The 17,480-nt window shown below is 33.1% G+C and overlaps 1 protein-coding gene across 1 annotated transcript in view; it reads left to right on the forward strand.

Annotated features, from left to right (window-relative positions):
- The window catches only part of LOC142318305 (ly6/PLAUR domain-containing protein 6-like), a 305,742-nt gene extending 302,354 nt beyond the window's left edge, over window positions 1-3,388 (forward strand). Inside the window, exon 5 of the mRNA XM_075354877.1 lies at window positions 2,784-3,388. Within this exon, the coding sequence (XP_075210992.1) occupies window positions 2,784-2,984 (201 nt within the window). The 3' untranslated portion in view covers window positions 2,985-3,388. The remainder of the gene's footprint in view (window positions 1-2,783) is intronic.
- Window positions 3,389-17,480: the final 14,092 nt, after the last annotated feature.

Below are 17,480 nucleotides of genomic sequence, written 5' to 3' on the forward strand. Positions count from 1 at the left end.
AATTTTTTTATAAAAGTATCCTACTTCTTTAAGGTAATTTGTAAATTTTAAATGTGGCAAAACATCATGGCTACATGTATACCTTGTACCTAATGAAATATAAAAAATTATTTTATATAAAAGTTTAGACACACTTTTGATACACTGGAGGTACTGCACACAACTTAAGACAAATTTATAAATCACTTCAGGACATACAAAGATACCAATTTAATATACAGCTTATTAAAACAAAGACTTCAACATTCTAAAACATTATAAAATTTGCTAACATCAAACATTTGGCAAAAACAATGTATTAAATAAACATGTAGAACATATATTTAATACACCACGTAGCTAAGGGGTATATGGTATCTAAGGGGATTGACCACATACCTAAGGGTTTTTTCCTAACCTTTTAAGCAGAACATTATTAACACCACTACCTGTTCTCCACTGAGCAGTTTAACAATAAATAGTTTAAAACTATTCAACAACAACAAATACAGTGGCATAATGGAAGATAAATTGATTTCAATACTTTTAACCAATTTACTTAGAATACCATTCACAAAAAGAACAAGTGCAACAAAATACTTTCAAAGGAAATCAAACATTAAAAAAATCAATAATTTCAAAATTGTAATAATCATTCTACCAGTCAGCCCACAACAGCAACAATGTGTGTCTGCACACATTCAAATACAGCATGATGGTCATTTGACACATCATACTATGGTAACAGTTTCCCTCAGGGACAAGACCCTTTAGTCATGCACATTGGACAACATCGTTATAAGCTTATGCACCATAAGAATCCTGAATAGAGTTTCTGATGCCAGGCAAGGATAAGGGACAACTATAAAATAATTGTTTGCAGATATAAAATTGATCTGTTTACAGATATAAACAGACATGTCAAATATTCAAAGTAATCAAGGTTTGGTGGAGCATTTTAGAAGATAAATAGAACTGTTTTTAGTATTGTACTGACACTTCTTTCATATTTCATGGTAGATTGTGCAGTTTTTAACTATGTATAACTGCTGAACAAAAAGGTTATCCATTAGGCTAAGTTGGTAATGCCAGCAGTTTGGTTTGATGTGATCAATTATTATAAAAAAAAAACAGAAAGGCACAAAATAAATTTGGATAAAAACAACTTAGGGCAAAAGACAAAGGGTGGAAATTTCTGATTATGGTAAATATTTTTTTTCTATTTATTAAACAAAAAACTTCACCTAAGAAATGCAATAATAAATATTTGTTCCCAGATGATGTAATTCTATGTCTATAAAAAAGACAGTTGCCACAGAGTATTGCCACAAAAATGAGGGGTCTTCATTTGGGAGCTCTCTTCAACATGACTACATGTGAACATAAAATTCATCATTTCAGAAACTTAGGTTTCAGCTTTGTAAACCCTTGAAGTCATTATCAATAGATCCTTATAGCTAGAGTCGAAGAATGATACAAGTGGCAGAATTGCCAAATCATGAACTACAGTTAAGGAAATTAAGCAAGTGCTGAAACTAAATGTTATTAAAAATAATTCAATAATAATAGTGTAAAAAATAAAATTATTTAGGTAGTACTATACTGTACAGTTTAAAATTATCAACTTTTTAGCCATGGAAGTTTTGACATTCACATGTCCTATTAACATAATAAAATGCTCCAAACTATAAATGCCCTTAAACACTTGACTTTATATATTTATACATACTGGCCCATCAAAAGCAAGTTGTATCAGACTTGTAGACATCGAATCTTTCTACCTGAGAAACCTTTGATGAACAAGTATTTCTTATAAAGGTCTTGTAATTTATTTTTTGTAGCTGAACAAGGAAATACTGTATTTTAGTTCTACTGCAACAACTGAATGTTGCTCTATGCTACGCTGAACTCTCTTTCATCTTGCTCATTCATAGTCTTCAGCACAACAATTTTAATTTTGAAGCTGACTTCTTATGAACTATACCACTGTCTTCTGTTTGCAACAAAAATAAAAAACTAATTCAAATATATATAAAAGATTAAAATTAATTACAAAAAAAATTAATAAACAATAACACCTAAACCAATTTTAACTATTAATTACAAATACAATGAGCTGTTGAAACACCTGCTGTTAACAAACATATGATAGGATGAAAAAAACACAAAGCAAAGTAAATATTAGACCTTATAATCAGAATTACGAGAAGTTTTGCATCTTAAGGTAATTAATGTAATCAATTAATTAAGTAATCTTAAGGTAATACTCAAAATCAAATTAAATTATATAAAATCAAATTACATACAAAATATGTATATAATTTGTAGAAAACTTTTATATTACATATGTAAGTATAAGATATGGAAGTGCCCTCCACTCACTAAACGCACACTGTTAAGGTACTTCAATATACAATATAGTTGGGACAGGAGATGGTTTTGCTTTAGGAAGTCTTCCTGAGTAAACAGAGAGGCTGCTTCAAGGTTAATGAAACCTTGACGTGTCCTGCTCAAAGGAAGCAGTAGGGAGGGTAAATGTTCAGTGCCTGGAGAAGGTTTTGTAGCTCTCCTTTGGATGATTAGTCATATTTAATAATCTCTCCATGGGGAAATCATCCCTTTCTTGCTTATCTATCTTTTCTTTCTGCTTGTTCTCTTCCTTTTCATGATATGTAAGTTTTGTGGCATTATTATTAATTGTGAGGCATATTTACCCATCAAGGAGCAAGTTTTGTTTCAAAGCGTAATTGAAATCTAAATTTTAATAAAATAAAAAACTTATTTTTTATTTTTTTGTTTTTTAGGTTTGTGTTGCATGCTGTGATGAAATGTACTGTAATGTAACTGTGCCCACAAACCAGTCAACTGCTGTATATTCACAAAAACGCACAAAACCTAGGCCAACAATTATGCCAAGCAGCTCTTCACAGGAGATGAACAGTCTAACAGCAATATCTTCATTAACACTACTTCTTTCAACACTCAGTGTTATAGCAATATTTTGACCTGTTGGTAAATAAAACGTTGGTGGTTGCCTATAAAGTATTCACTTCAAAATGTTAACAAAAATCAGGGTTTATAATATTATATAAAAATACTTCAGAGTCTAATGAACTGTTACGGTAGAATTGTTATAAAATGAGAACAGTAAATAAAAACTATTTTCTTACTTTAAATGATTAATAAATTTACTATTTACTCAAACTACATTTTTAATATTGCAAAATAATTCTATTGTACATGGCTATTGTACAATTTCCTGTAAAAACACATGATATTTGTTTTACATTGCGAAAAATATTCATAAAAATATACTGTATGATTAAAAAGTTATTGATTTACTTAAAAATGTCAGTAATATGTTAAAATATATTGATTCAACGTTATATAATTGTATAATATAATAAAAGTTGTTTTCTTTTTTTTAATGTGATGATTAACTACTCTTCAGTATTAATAAGCTGAACTACGAGGAGCCATGGGAAGTTTATTAGAATGTAGAATGTTTTTTTGCAAAGTTAACTTGTTATGACTTAGTGTACAACTTCAATTGCTGTATTTTCTTTTATTTTAAGAAAAAGTAATTTTTAATAGAGGAAATCAGCAAACAGTATACAACTACATTTCTTACATCAGCCAGAATTTGATATAAAAATAGAATTCATGTATAGAGAGATACTGGTATTACATTTTTTTTTAAATATTGATTCCATTTTTCAAAGCATGTACAGAGCCTCTTGCACACTACACTCCAGTTCTGTAATGAATCAGAGATGTACAATAAAATCCATGTTCTGCACAATAAAGCCCTATCCTTTCACTGCTACCATGTTTATTTTGATACTTAATTTTTTTTATTGGACCTACTCGCTTAGGTTAATACAGTATTATAGCATTTAAATAATATCAAACAAAATAAAAAAATTCAAAATAATAAAGCATATTACCATTAACAATGAGTGTATTATAGAATGATAAATGAATAAATAAAATTAAGCACTAACATACATTAAATATTAACAATAAAAGAAATAAAACATAATAGCTGCATAATCACATGCACATGATAATAAACACATAAAAGTTTTAGAGAATACTTACCTAATTATATAATTAAATAGTACTGCAAAATAACTCTAATCAAAATAGATAATACAATAATTAATAAAAATAAATTTGATTTACATAATATTTATAACAAAGCAGGTGTATATAAAAAAATAAAATATGGTGAAAAAGATTATGAAAATTTTTATAAGAATGACTAAGTAAGTTTTGAAATATATCAGGAATACATGAGAGTGTACAAACATAATAAACAAAGATCAAACTATTCAAATCATAGTTAAAAAGCAATATAGCTTTACGAAACACACTTCAAATACAAAATTAACATTAGAAATTAAACAAATTAATACCAAAGTGTTAAATAATTACATACAATTAAAAAATATTTATGATTACAAAAAAATAATTAATAGGGTTTGAAAATGATTTTTCAGTTAAAGAACTAATACATGTTAAAATTAGCATAATTTAAACCTCTAAATTTTGGATGTAATCCAATAAATAGTTAATCCCTTAGTTATCATTTTCACCATCATATTGTACTTTTATAACCAACAATACTTATAATAATAAACAGTTTTAATTTAACAGAAGGGTCCAAAAAAAATGTACTCACTGTTTGTCATTAAATAATATCTAAACAAAAGACTTTCACTAATCTAATGTGTAGTATAGTGTAAGGTATTAAATTTGTCGTGGTAGGCAGAGGTAATTTATGTTGTGCATGCACGGGTGGTTGGTGATTGAACAAGCCAGTCATTTATCCAATGCAGCAGAAGACAATCAAGTAGCAACAATGGCTGAGATTCGATTGTCATCTGTTGAACGCAAGGCTGTACTGAAGTGGTACTGGAAGTACCAGAACATTCACGAGGTACAACATCAATGGCAGAGGCAGTTTGGAACACTGCCTTGAAAATCCTCACATTCATGTGGACAAGGCAGTGAATCTACTGGGTATTGCTGTGTGATGTGGTCTATCAGTGTGTGGTTTGATTGGTCCCTTCTTCTTCAAGGGTACCGGAACTGGTGAGGCGTATCTTGATATGCTTCAGACAAGGATTTTATCTGCCATCCAAAACCTGTAAGATGATGAACTTTTTTACGTGTAACAAAACGGGGCCCTGCCTCACTACCATTAAGATGTCAGATTATACCTTTATAAAACTCTACCCAGATGGTGGATGGGTCAAAGAGGTGCTGTTGAGTACTCACCTCCATCTTCTGATTTGACACCTTTGGACTTCTACCTCTGACCATCAAGAATGACATGTATCGACAAAAAACCAGCAAAAATTGACAAAGTACATGAAAAAATAACAATCATTTGTTGCCATTATGCCAGATACAATAAGAGTTCAGTGTGCAGCTTGGCACCATGAGCATTGTATAGAAACTGCTGGTGGTCATTTCAAGCACGTACCATAACCAGTGGGGTTACAATTTTTATTACAGGATAGCCTGTAATAAAAATTCATAACAAAAGAAAACTTCTTCACAAAAACTATCCACCAGGAACCCAAGATTCCTCAACTTTCCAAACATTCTTTAACAGAATAAATTGTTTTATAATCAGCATTAAGCTGCAACAACTGAATAAAAAGTCATATTTTCAACAAAGAAAAAACTTGATAATTTATGAAAAAGGTAATAAAGGTATGAAAAAGGTGCCATCTCCTTTGAATCATATGAAACGGAAGTGCGAGACTCTGGTTCAGATTCAGATGCTCAGCTGATGGAGAAACTTTTTGGTCCTTCCACGGGTCAGGCCAAACAAGCTGTGCCGCCTATGAAGGTAAAGAAGATTGAGGCAGCTGGTTTAAAGAAATTGGAGTCTGAGATGGCCTCTTCAGATTTAGTTTCTACTGACGATATGAAAAATTTGGTAGAAATGTTTATTGGTCATTGTATAGAGATCGAGGAATTCATGGGGAACATGAAAAATGTGAAAGAGAAAAGTGCTACGTATGCACATCCTGACCCCATAGGAGAAGACATCTGCCATGTGACGATTCCTAGTGCCATACCACCCCCTCTGCACCTAGCCATTATGAGGTTTACCGGAGCTCATCTTCAAAACCTCAAGCAAAAGACATATCTCAGCCTTGTTCTTGCCTCAGTCAGGATGCCACTGATACAAATGCTGCATTTCCATCAGCATACTACTACCAACTAATGAACTCATTAAACAAATAAAACACATCAAGTCAAAGTCTTTAACAAGACTGAATTGACTAACAATATTAAGGAACTTAACTCCTACCTAATAGGTAAAGTCAAGTCCAACACCCAACACCAACACGGACAACACTATAACAAGAAAACATAAAAACTAACACAACAAAACATAAAAACACAAAACAACTACAAAAACATAAATCATAAAACAAAACCACAACATATCACAAGGAGGGAAACCCAAGCAGAACCCAAACTTCCTCAGCAATCCTTTCCCGTTTTTTTGTTAGTTTGTTTAACCTCCGGAATCACAGTTAGGTATTGCTTCAGAGGATGATTTGTAGCGTGTGTGAAAATGCCACGTCTGACCGGGATTCGAAACCGGGACCTCCGGATGAAGAGCGAGACACTACCACTCGCACCACAGAGGACGGCAGAATCCTTTCCCTTGCCAAGAAAACTATAAAATATTCAACGATCGTTCACTCGACCTGGTTCCTCCAATTTACACGGAGGTCCAACGTCGACCCTATAATATCGAGCCGGCAAATAACCTCGGTGCGCTTCAAATCATACTTTGTGCAGTCATATAATATATGGTAAGCATTGTCCAACTGTCTACATTAGAGAGACATTCCGGAATCCACCATGGCAAATTGCGCTAATTTGCCCCTGAAGTCGCCATGCCCAGAAAGAAATTGTGTGACATACTTGTTCGGGTGTACCCAAGAGGCGCCCCGCAAACCAACATCTGGAAACAAATCGTGTGTATAATACTCATCTTCTGTCTCGAACCATCTGGCCTGCCATAACGCATTGCATGTTCAATCTTCCAAACTTTTTCTGAAGTCTACTCATTAACTTCTTGCCTCTCGGATGCAATCAAATCTATCGGTTTCACGCCTGCAATCATCAAGATCGTGTCACGTAAAATTGTACGGTAACCTGCCGTTACCTTTAACAGTATAAAGCGTTGAGCAATTGATAATATATCCCGATAGCTTTTGAATTTTAGCCTATCCTCCAAAACAGACGCCACATGTAACATAATTGCCTCTCACATGCTCTTATACACGATTGTTCATGGTTCTAAAAATTAGAACCGCTGGCCTGTCATCGATACATGGACTTGCCACCTAGCCGCCAAACGGCCCTTGAGAGTCATTATAGTGATCTTCTCCGAGTTGAATGTATCTTATGTTGATGACCACACAGCTCTAGTATCGTGAAAAGTTGATTGGCTCTAAGTTTAACCTCTCTCCGCGAACAACCTTGACCAGCAGGAGCCCATCGTCGGCATAAGCAACCACGCGAAACCCACTGGGTAATTTCAACCACAGAAGAGAATGAAACTCAACCACCCATAACAGAGAAGCTCAACACACTGCCCTGGGGACAGCCCGTAGACAGTGTCTTACCAGCCTCCTGGCTGCCCTCGCGGAGCAGCACATCCCGATGACTGAAGCAACTTTGCATAACTTTCAATTCACTTACAGTAATTCTCTTTTTTGGAGTTGGTAAATAGCAGAAGGCCACCATAGATTATTGAATGCTGCGGAAATGTCCAAAAAAATCCCCAGGACATATTCCGTCTCACTGGTCGTTACCACACTCATCACACGAAGTATGGCGTCCTCAGTACCCTTTCCGGGGCCAAACCCGTACTGATTCTCCATCAACAATCTTTGCGAAGTTAACCTCTCATTTATACGCAAATACAGAACCTTTTCAAAGACCTTGCCAGTAACCGAAAGTAACGTCAGAGGCCTATACGACGAACTAAGAGCAAGATCCTTGTTGCCACCTTTAAACAACAATTTCACAATCCCCTTCTTCCAACACACAGGGAAGTATGGAAGTATCCTCCAAACAGTAATTTATTAAATACACGTGTGATAACTCATACTCACCCCAACCAAGCGAAAAAGAAGCTCCGCTGGTATTTCATCAAAGTCTGGGGCTCTTACCCCTACTTAAACTAGAGATAGCTTAACGCACCTGTCTCGGCAATCTCCATGGACCCTGCACCCCACCATCTGACTATCATCAGGCTGTAAATCGTCTAGTAATTTGTGTAAAATCACAGAAGTATCCGAAATTACATCAAACCTGGTCGAGAGAACAGACAGAAGACCGTCCTTTCGTCGTTTATGTCCCAAGACCCTATATACTACGCCGCAGGGATTCCTGTTCTCCTGCTCATGAACAAAGGAATGCCAGGAGTCCCTTTTCGCAGTCCGGATTTTATGAAAGTAATGACTCCTCAGGGCTGTATTCATCAACACGGACGGCCCATCGTTCCAGTGATCCGATAGGTGAATATCCTTCACGACAGGTGAAAGGAGGCTTGTTTCCAGCCGCCTTTCATCTATCAAGTTGCTTCGAACACTCTTGTCTGTTTTTCTAGGGGTTAATTAAATGTTATCTTATGTTTTCCGATTTCTTAGGCCCTCCTTTTATATTCAATTATTTGAATTGTAGTGTGTTTCAGCTGTTCATGTCATTTATCGCAAAACAGAGGTAGGTAATTTTATTATTTTAGTTCAGAAATATCTTTATTACAACAAATATATCGTGTCCATGTGATAACGTGGAAGCGTCTTTCATTCATTCAGAAAAACCTTCGCCCACCCAAAAAAAAACCATAGTCCATGACATACACCCAGATTTATACCGCTGGATGAGGTTGTGTATGTATTGTATAACTAAGTCATTGAATTCAAAGTTATTTGAAGTGTTGTTATTTGAACTGTTAAAAGAGTTTTATTAGAGACAGGGGAGAAAAATGTATTTTTAATAGTTCCTTGAATGTATGTTATGCTACAGCATGCACTTTATCATATGTTATGCCCAACAGTTCGTAGTTTATTTTACTTATTTTATACAATTACTCTTCTTTGGTGTGGATTTTTTTGAACAGTGTCAATTTCAGTATCATTACAAAGTTACTTTGTAACTTCAGTGTTCATGTAAAGGTTTGGACGTAGGTCTGAGTTTTGTAGTTCGGAGCCAAAGAGCCTTGAAAAATATAATCGCAGTGTAATGGATCTTGCTATCATCATATTACTTTATAAATGTTAAACGAAAGAATTTTCGATGAATTTTATAATCGTTTTTCATAAAGACATTAATTTTTAACTTTATTTAAAAATTACTACTAAATGACGTTAATTAACGCAAGTTTCAGCTTTAAACTGTTTTTGCTCTCAGATAAGTTTAAATGCAATATATAAAGATTATCACTTTATTAGTTATCTTGATATAGATTTGATAAATCACTGTAAATTCACATTTTTGTTAAAATCAGCACACAGAACTGTTCATTTAAAATAACAGAATCTATTATCGCATTAAAATAAGTAAAAATCTTCGACGGACTGACAACTATTCGTCAGTCCAGTGCTCTGTAATTGTAATGTAGAAATGAACTTTTTCTTCTGTCATTTCTTTAACTATCTCCTAATGACCTAAATTCCGAATACCGTGTTGAATCGAGCAATTCATCCACTTTTTATTAAGAAAATAGGCCCATGATTTATGAAAGGAAACGATTTCACATAGATTTAATGAAATTAAAAACTGATAATCAGTGAGAAAATAGTATTTATTTGACTAAATATTTTATTTTTTTTAAGTGTTTAAGAACTCAGGTACGTGAATTACGCGAGTATTTATTCTATGTAAGGATACAAACATTGATCTTAATGTTACCTTAAATTTACAACAAGCTTAGTTATTAAGTTACAATTTAATTTTTATTGAAAGGGAAAGGTATTTAACAATAGGCTAAAGATTAGATTAAATTAATAGTTGTTTTTTTGTAAAAATATTATCTATCTGGATCTATAGTTTATTATCTAAGAATTATAGTATCTGGAACAGGAACTAACACCATTAGGTCATTTCAATATGAACTTTAATCCTACACTCCCTACTAGATTGTTTACATTCCAATAATATAGGCTCCTTCAGTCATACCCAGTGTAAAGACTTCCAAGAAAAAAAAGACAATGATTCTCAAAGGATATTTATTCATACACACATTTTCATACATGTGATTAAAAATCTATTATTCAATTAATGTTGATTGTCTAAAATTATTATTTGTGTGTATTGTTTTTTTCTTTTTTAATTTAATACTTTAATAAAACCTAAATTAAAATTGTGACCTAACAGCTCTTAATTATTTAAGAACACATTGGTCAGTATTATTTTCTCCTATTTGTATAAATTACTATAAGCTACAACATACGATAGATATACTGATATTCATTAAAAGACTTTTCCTAATATGGAAGAGATGTTCTGAGGTAAGAGATTGCCCTAGCCTTTCATATCATATTCTCTACTTATTACCAGTATATTCCATATGAGTTACTAACTAATCAACAGAATTCATTTTCAATATGACTTGGAAAATAAATTGACATACGATCGAATTTGCATTTGTGAACTAAAACATACAAATAAGGAAATCTGTATTATTTTCTTACAAAAATGTGGTAACCATGTTGAAATACTATATTTATTACTTTCAGGGCAAAACTTCTGCTATACTTTACACTCTGGATTCAAGTGTTTACAGCTCAAGAGAGCTGGTCCTTGGTATTGTGTTCACAAAGATGAATAAAAAGTAATCTACTCATAGTTTATTTTTATTCCTAAATTATTTATTTAGAAGATACTCGTTAGTAAATTCATTGGTTTAAAATAAAATGAGTCTTACATATCAAAATATTATTTCAAACTACTTTTTTACAGTATGTTGATGCTTTTCAGATTCAAGACAGAAAATAAGACTGAATTTGTAATCACACTGCATCATTCATTAAGAAAAATAAAATACGGCTTATTTATTATATTAAAAGTTAACTGTTAATACTTTAATTCTGTTATAAAAATTAAACTTCATAAAAATAAATGTGTTCTACAAAGAGTAACAAAAATATCAAGTTATATGATAAGTATATTACTGCACGCTTTTGGCATTCATTTGTGCCTAATGAACCTTTACAGTGTGAGAGTGCAAAAATTTACTTTAAAAACAAAAACAAATATTCATTAAATTTGTTAATGTGTTTTTAATAATATTTTACAAAATTCATCAACATTACATTATTACTTTCATATAACATGTGTTCAAAGTCTATTTTTTATAAAATTTAACAAAATCCAAAAAATAAATTCAAACTTTACAAAGATCAGTCAATTAGCTTAAATGTTTATATATCCTTTTTGTATATTATGATAGCGCCCCCTTATTCTGGCACAATTATTTCATTCGAATCCCCCTTCAGTAGTAGTAATAGTAGTAGTAGTAGTAGTAGTAGTAGTAGTAGTAGTAGTAGTAGTAGTATAGTGGTACAGTAGAATAGTAATCCCACTACAGAAGTAGTACAGTGGATAAGTGCAACATTTTTGTTAGCCAATGAAATATAACCACTCTATTACCCACTTTAATTGAGTATGCAGCGCAAGATGCCCTAGCAAGGTTACTCAAATGGAAAACCATTAAATTAATGCAGAAAAACAGCAATCATGAGTCATATGCTGATTCTTGCCCCAAGATCAGGGAAGATTAACATCTTCCTTGATCTTACCTGCACCAAGTAAACAGTAAGGAAGGTGAATGTTTACACCTGGAGAAAGTTTTGAAGCCCTCCTTTGGACTTTGGATCGGATATTATTCATGTTCAATCTCTCCATGGGAGGTATTTTAATAAAATTAAAAAAATTTAACATTTTTATTTTTGTGTTGCATGCTGCGATGAAATTTATTGCAATATAACTGTGCTAACAAACCAATCAGCTGCTGTATATTTACAGAAACGCACAACAACTAGGCCAACAATTATAACAAGCAGTGTTATTACAATATTTTGACCTGTTGGTAAATAAAACATAGTCGTTGCCTATAAAGTATTCACTGTAAAATGTTATAAAAATCAGAATTTACAATACATAAAAATACTTTAAATATCTTATACAGTAGAATGTTATAAAATGTGAACAGTAAATAAAAACTATTTTCTTATTTCAGATGATTAATAAATTTTACTGAAGCTACATTTTTAGTATTACAAAATAATTCTATTGTACATGTCTTTCATACAACTCCTTGTAAAAACACATGATTATTTGTTTTATGTCATAAAGAATATATATTTTTCCCCTAACGTGTTCATTGCAATCTGTTCTACTAGTGAACAATAATCAAACTGCTCCATGACCCAATGAGAAGAGAATGATATATATCACAGGTTAATGAGGTGTAATCTTGTATAGACTCAGGCTGACCATTCCTGATACATGTGTTCACTCGTCATAGCAAATCAGTTTTTTAACAGCTGATTTCTGAATTTAAAGGTTCTGAGTCTCAAATACTAGTAAAAGTTAGTTGTTTTATATGGATTTAAAAACCACTAAAGTACACTGGTATCCATTGTCTAGTGGTAGGAGTTCAATTAACCACATGTTTCAGGAATGGTCGACTTGAGTCTGTGTAAGATTACACTTCAATTACATGTCATACATATCATTATTGCATTGGGCCATGGAGGGTTTCTTACTGTTCACTAGTTGGATGTATTGCAATGTACATAATAGGAAATAGTAATAACATATGATAAAAAGATTATTGATTTACATAAAATGTTGGTAATATGTTAAAATGTACCAATTTTAATAGATACAGCAAACAGTAATCAATTACAACTTTTTTCTTACATCAGTCAGAATTTGATATAAAATCAGAATTCATAGACACTAGTATTATTTTGTTTTGAAATGTTTACTCCAGTTTCCAAAGCATTTATAGAGCCTCTTGTGTACTATGCACCAGTTCTGTAATGAATCAGAGCTGTACAATAAATCCATGTTCAGAACAATAAATTCTTACATTGCCACTGCTACTATATTTATTTTGTTATTTAATTTTTTTGATTAGAACTACTCTTTTAGGTTAATACAGTACTGTAGCATTTAGATGATAATAACAAACAAAATAAGAAACTCAAAATAATAAAGCATATTGCCATTAATAATAAATGTAATATAGAATTATAAACGAATGAACAAAATTAAATATTTATGTATATAAGAACTCAACCATAAAAGAAATAAAATATTATAGCCACACAACCACACATACAAAAAAAAACAATTATTTTACAGACAACTTAGCTATTTATATAATAGTACTGCAAAATAACTTTATTCAAAATAGACAATACAAAAATAAAATATAATACATTAATAATAAAGTAATATTTAATGTATACATTAATATTACAGTAATTACATAATTATTAATTCAATATTCAGTAATAATATGTGAATACAAAATTATGTTTATTATATAATAAAAATACATTAATAAAAACTAATTTGATTAAATATGTGTAATGAAGCAGGTAGGGTGAAAAAATATGACAATTTTCATAGAAATGACTAAAGAGGTTTTAAAATATATCAAAAATACATTAGAGTAAACATAAACAAACAAAGATTAAACATTACAGATTATAGTTATAAAGCAATATAGCTTTTAACAAAATACAGATTTAAAAAATAGTATCAACATTAGAAATTAATAAACAAATTTAATACCAACATGTAAACGTAATATATTTACATTAAAGATACACAATTTAAACCTCTTAAATTTTGGAAGTAATCCAATATTTGGTTAATTATTTTATCATGTTCACCATCAGATTTAATAATTTCAGTTTTAACTGAAAAAAGAGCCATTCTTCTTCAACATTATAAAAAGATATTAATGTACTGAGTGGGTGGGAAGTCCCTTTATGCTAGTTATGGAATTATTAGGATAAAATGCAGCTTACCTTCTATGGATATAAAATGTCTATGTGGGTTCCAGTATGTGCACAGCTGTATGTGCCTCCTTATCTGGTTTAACTGTAACAGCATATCATTTCAAATGTTGACCGAATAGCATTTAGAACTGTTCGTTGTTGACATACCTGCATTTTCATATCCCTTCTTTTACAAAACCCCAGAGTGCATTGTCAGGGCGTCTTGCTGGACAAGGCAATTAAGGTAGTAACTTTCTTGACTCATGTCTGATCCAGTGATTTGAAAAAATTTTATGGAGACGTCTCTGAACATAACAAAATGCGGTGGAGCACAGTCTTACTGAAACGTAATGATCTCGATCAATTTTGCCGTTAATTCTGGAAGCAACCACCATCGATCATGCTTATTTAAATGTGCTGATTAACTGCGCCATTGAAAAAATAAGGAATAAGAAGATATTCAGCTGTAATCTAAGCCCAAATCATAACATGAGATGGATGGTGCTCAATTTCCTAAAAAAAAAGTGAGGATTGTCTTTTTACCTGAAAAAGATATTTCAGTTATGAGAGCTTCGATAAATCACAGAGTTGTATAAGAACATGACATTCTTTTCATCGTTTGGTCTTAGAAAGCGTTCAAGCAATAAATAACTGACACACTAAACACATCAATCAAGGTCAATGTCATTCATTAATTATGGCTGTACGAAAATGCAGCTTCAGGTCCTTTCACATAGTTCTCGCATTGTCAAACTTGGAACATCTAACTCTGCAGAACTTTTACGTGTTGATTTGATTGGTGATCGATTAATTGGATGCCTCCACAGCAGCACACATCTCAGCTCTACTGCTCGGCCTCCCACTACATGGTGCATCAAGAACAGTTCCTGTTGCAAAAACCTTCTTCTCCCATGTTAGTAACGTTTGCCATGAAGGTGACAATTTCCCAAAATGTACAAAGAAGTCATTTATAATCCTGACTCTGAAGGGAAAGATACCCGCCATATAACAACTCCGGTTGCCACGCCATCCCCTCCATACCTAATTTTGACAGGCTTTACTGGAGGTCATCTTCTAAACCCACAGACTGATATTAACATCTCCCAGTCACTAGCTAGGCCTTTGTCAGGATAAATTATGCAATTTAAAACTGTGAAGCCAACAATGCAAATGCTACAAATGACATTTTCATCAGTGTACAACAAAACATAACATTATCACAATGTAAATAAATACAAAATAAACAAACTCATTTCGTGCAACATCATGAAATAACTAAACAAAAAACTGCAAAACACCACCTTGGGAACTAGAAAATGCCCAAGCGAACCGTAGTCACCCAGGTCACACGAACTTCCCATCCGATGTGCCTTCCACAACTCTCTGAACAGCCAAATACTTCATGAAGTTAAGTTTTCCACAATTACCCATTCGACCCAGCTTATCCAATTAACGGTTATGATTATATCAGTGGTATTATAATCATACCACTGACAAACGTACAAAACATGAAAGGCATCATCATCTAAGATACTGTACCTCAGACATAGACTCTATTCAGCAAAGTCAAAATGAGCTAACCTATCCCTAAAATAACATGCCTGAGGCCCAAAAGAAACTGTGTCTGCTAACATACTTATTAGGAGACACACAAGAGACGCCCTGCAGACTCCTCACATCTGGGAAAAGATCATGCGTGTAACGCCCATCAGCAGTCTTTTCTGCCTAGACTTCCATAATTGAAATCCACCATTCTCAACCCTGTTCACCCAACCACACGTTGAATACCAAAGAAGGCATTACTGGCCTTCTTTGCCACATACTGTAAATGCTCCTTAAAACGAACAGTTTCAGCACGGAGCAAACCGAAGTAATTCTGAACCGGAACACATCTAATTCGATGACCTGACATTTAATACGAACTTGCTGTGTCACAGCCAAATGGTCCAGCATTATCGTGGTTTTATCTGGGCTGAATATCATCTTATACTGACAGCCCCAAAGCAAGTATCCTACATGCCTGAAAGGCTTAGAGTTCAACCTCACTCTGCGAACATCCTTCAGTCAGGAGACAGTCATCGGCATAAGCAACAACCACTGGGCAAACTCAGCCACATTACAGAACTAGACTCCACAACCCACAATAAAGGGGGAACAACCGTTGGACAATGTTTTCACTGCTTCATGGCCACCATGTTTAACATGCATGTTTTACTAGCAGAGGGTTGCCACAGATTGTTAAATGCCCCAGGTTTGTCAAGGAAGATCCCAAACATACCCGCTGTTACTATTCTTAACAATACTCAAAACCCATAAAATACCATGTTGAAAGACGTCTTTATTAATAGCCACTACGATGTCAACTTCTTATTAATACGCAGATAAAGTATCTTCTTGAACACCTTATCAATAACCAGCAATAACAAAAGAGGCCAATATGAAGAACTAACAGTGGGATCCATGCCACCATCCTTAAAACTATTATTTGGATATTCCTTTTTTCCAACAAATTGGAAAATAGCCTGCAAATAACATTAAAAACTGTACCATATTGCTTCCCATATTGCTACCAGAAAAACCTAATAAAAACTCATTATCTACTACAATATTGAGCAAGCCCACAAATATGACACCTGCCTGCAGCGAGCTATTGACAGCCAGAGGCCTATAAATCCTCCTGTCACTTACACCTCTTAGCCACTGTTGGATCAGTCATGTAAATACTTGCTGCAGTAAGCAAGTCACACAACCACAGATTCCAGCCCGCAGCCTTAGGGGTGCAAGCAGAACTAGGGTTTGGTCTAGAATTAACTAGGCCAAATCCTTGGTTATACCAACAACCAACAGTCATTGCTACTCCTTCACCACATGCCCAAAACGGAGTTTTGAAGGGACCTTAATGAGGCGGGTGCACATCAAATCTAGCCCAAGTACCGAACTTGGCAGCAAAGAGCAAATTATGAATGTTTTCAGTAAAAATCCGGATGTTGCAATAATTTAATCTACACACTATTCAACATTAGTGGTAGTTCACAAGCAACCACTAGAGTTTAAACAATAGCCACAGACAGAGTTAATCATTTATAATATACTCTAATGTTCAGAAATATTTTACTAGTGTGGGTCCATACCCACACAGCTAATAAACACTTTTCTACAGAGAAAGCACTCATATTCGCCATCGTTCTACACTCAACTACGTCTAAGCAGTGGTGAGAAAGACAGGAGTAGAGCTCGATTAAGTTGGATTTATTACAATGTAAAGGGACTTCTTGCACATACAGTATGTACTGTAAATTTTTGGAAACTGAAATATTGCAAATACATCAAACAAACAAACAAACAATTAATACTGATATAATAGTATATAAGCAAATATTTACTAGCAATAATAAAGAAATAAATTCTTTATCTTAAAATCTTATTAATCAGAGAAAT

Source organism: Lycorma delicatula, chromosome 1, assembly GCF_047948215.1.
Source record: "Lycorma delicatula isolate Av1 chromosome 1, ASM4794821v1, whole genome shotgun sequence".
NCBI lineage: Eukaryota > Metazoa > Arthropoda > Insecta > Hemiptera > Fulgoridae > Lycorma > Lycorma delicatula.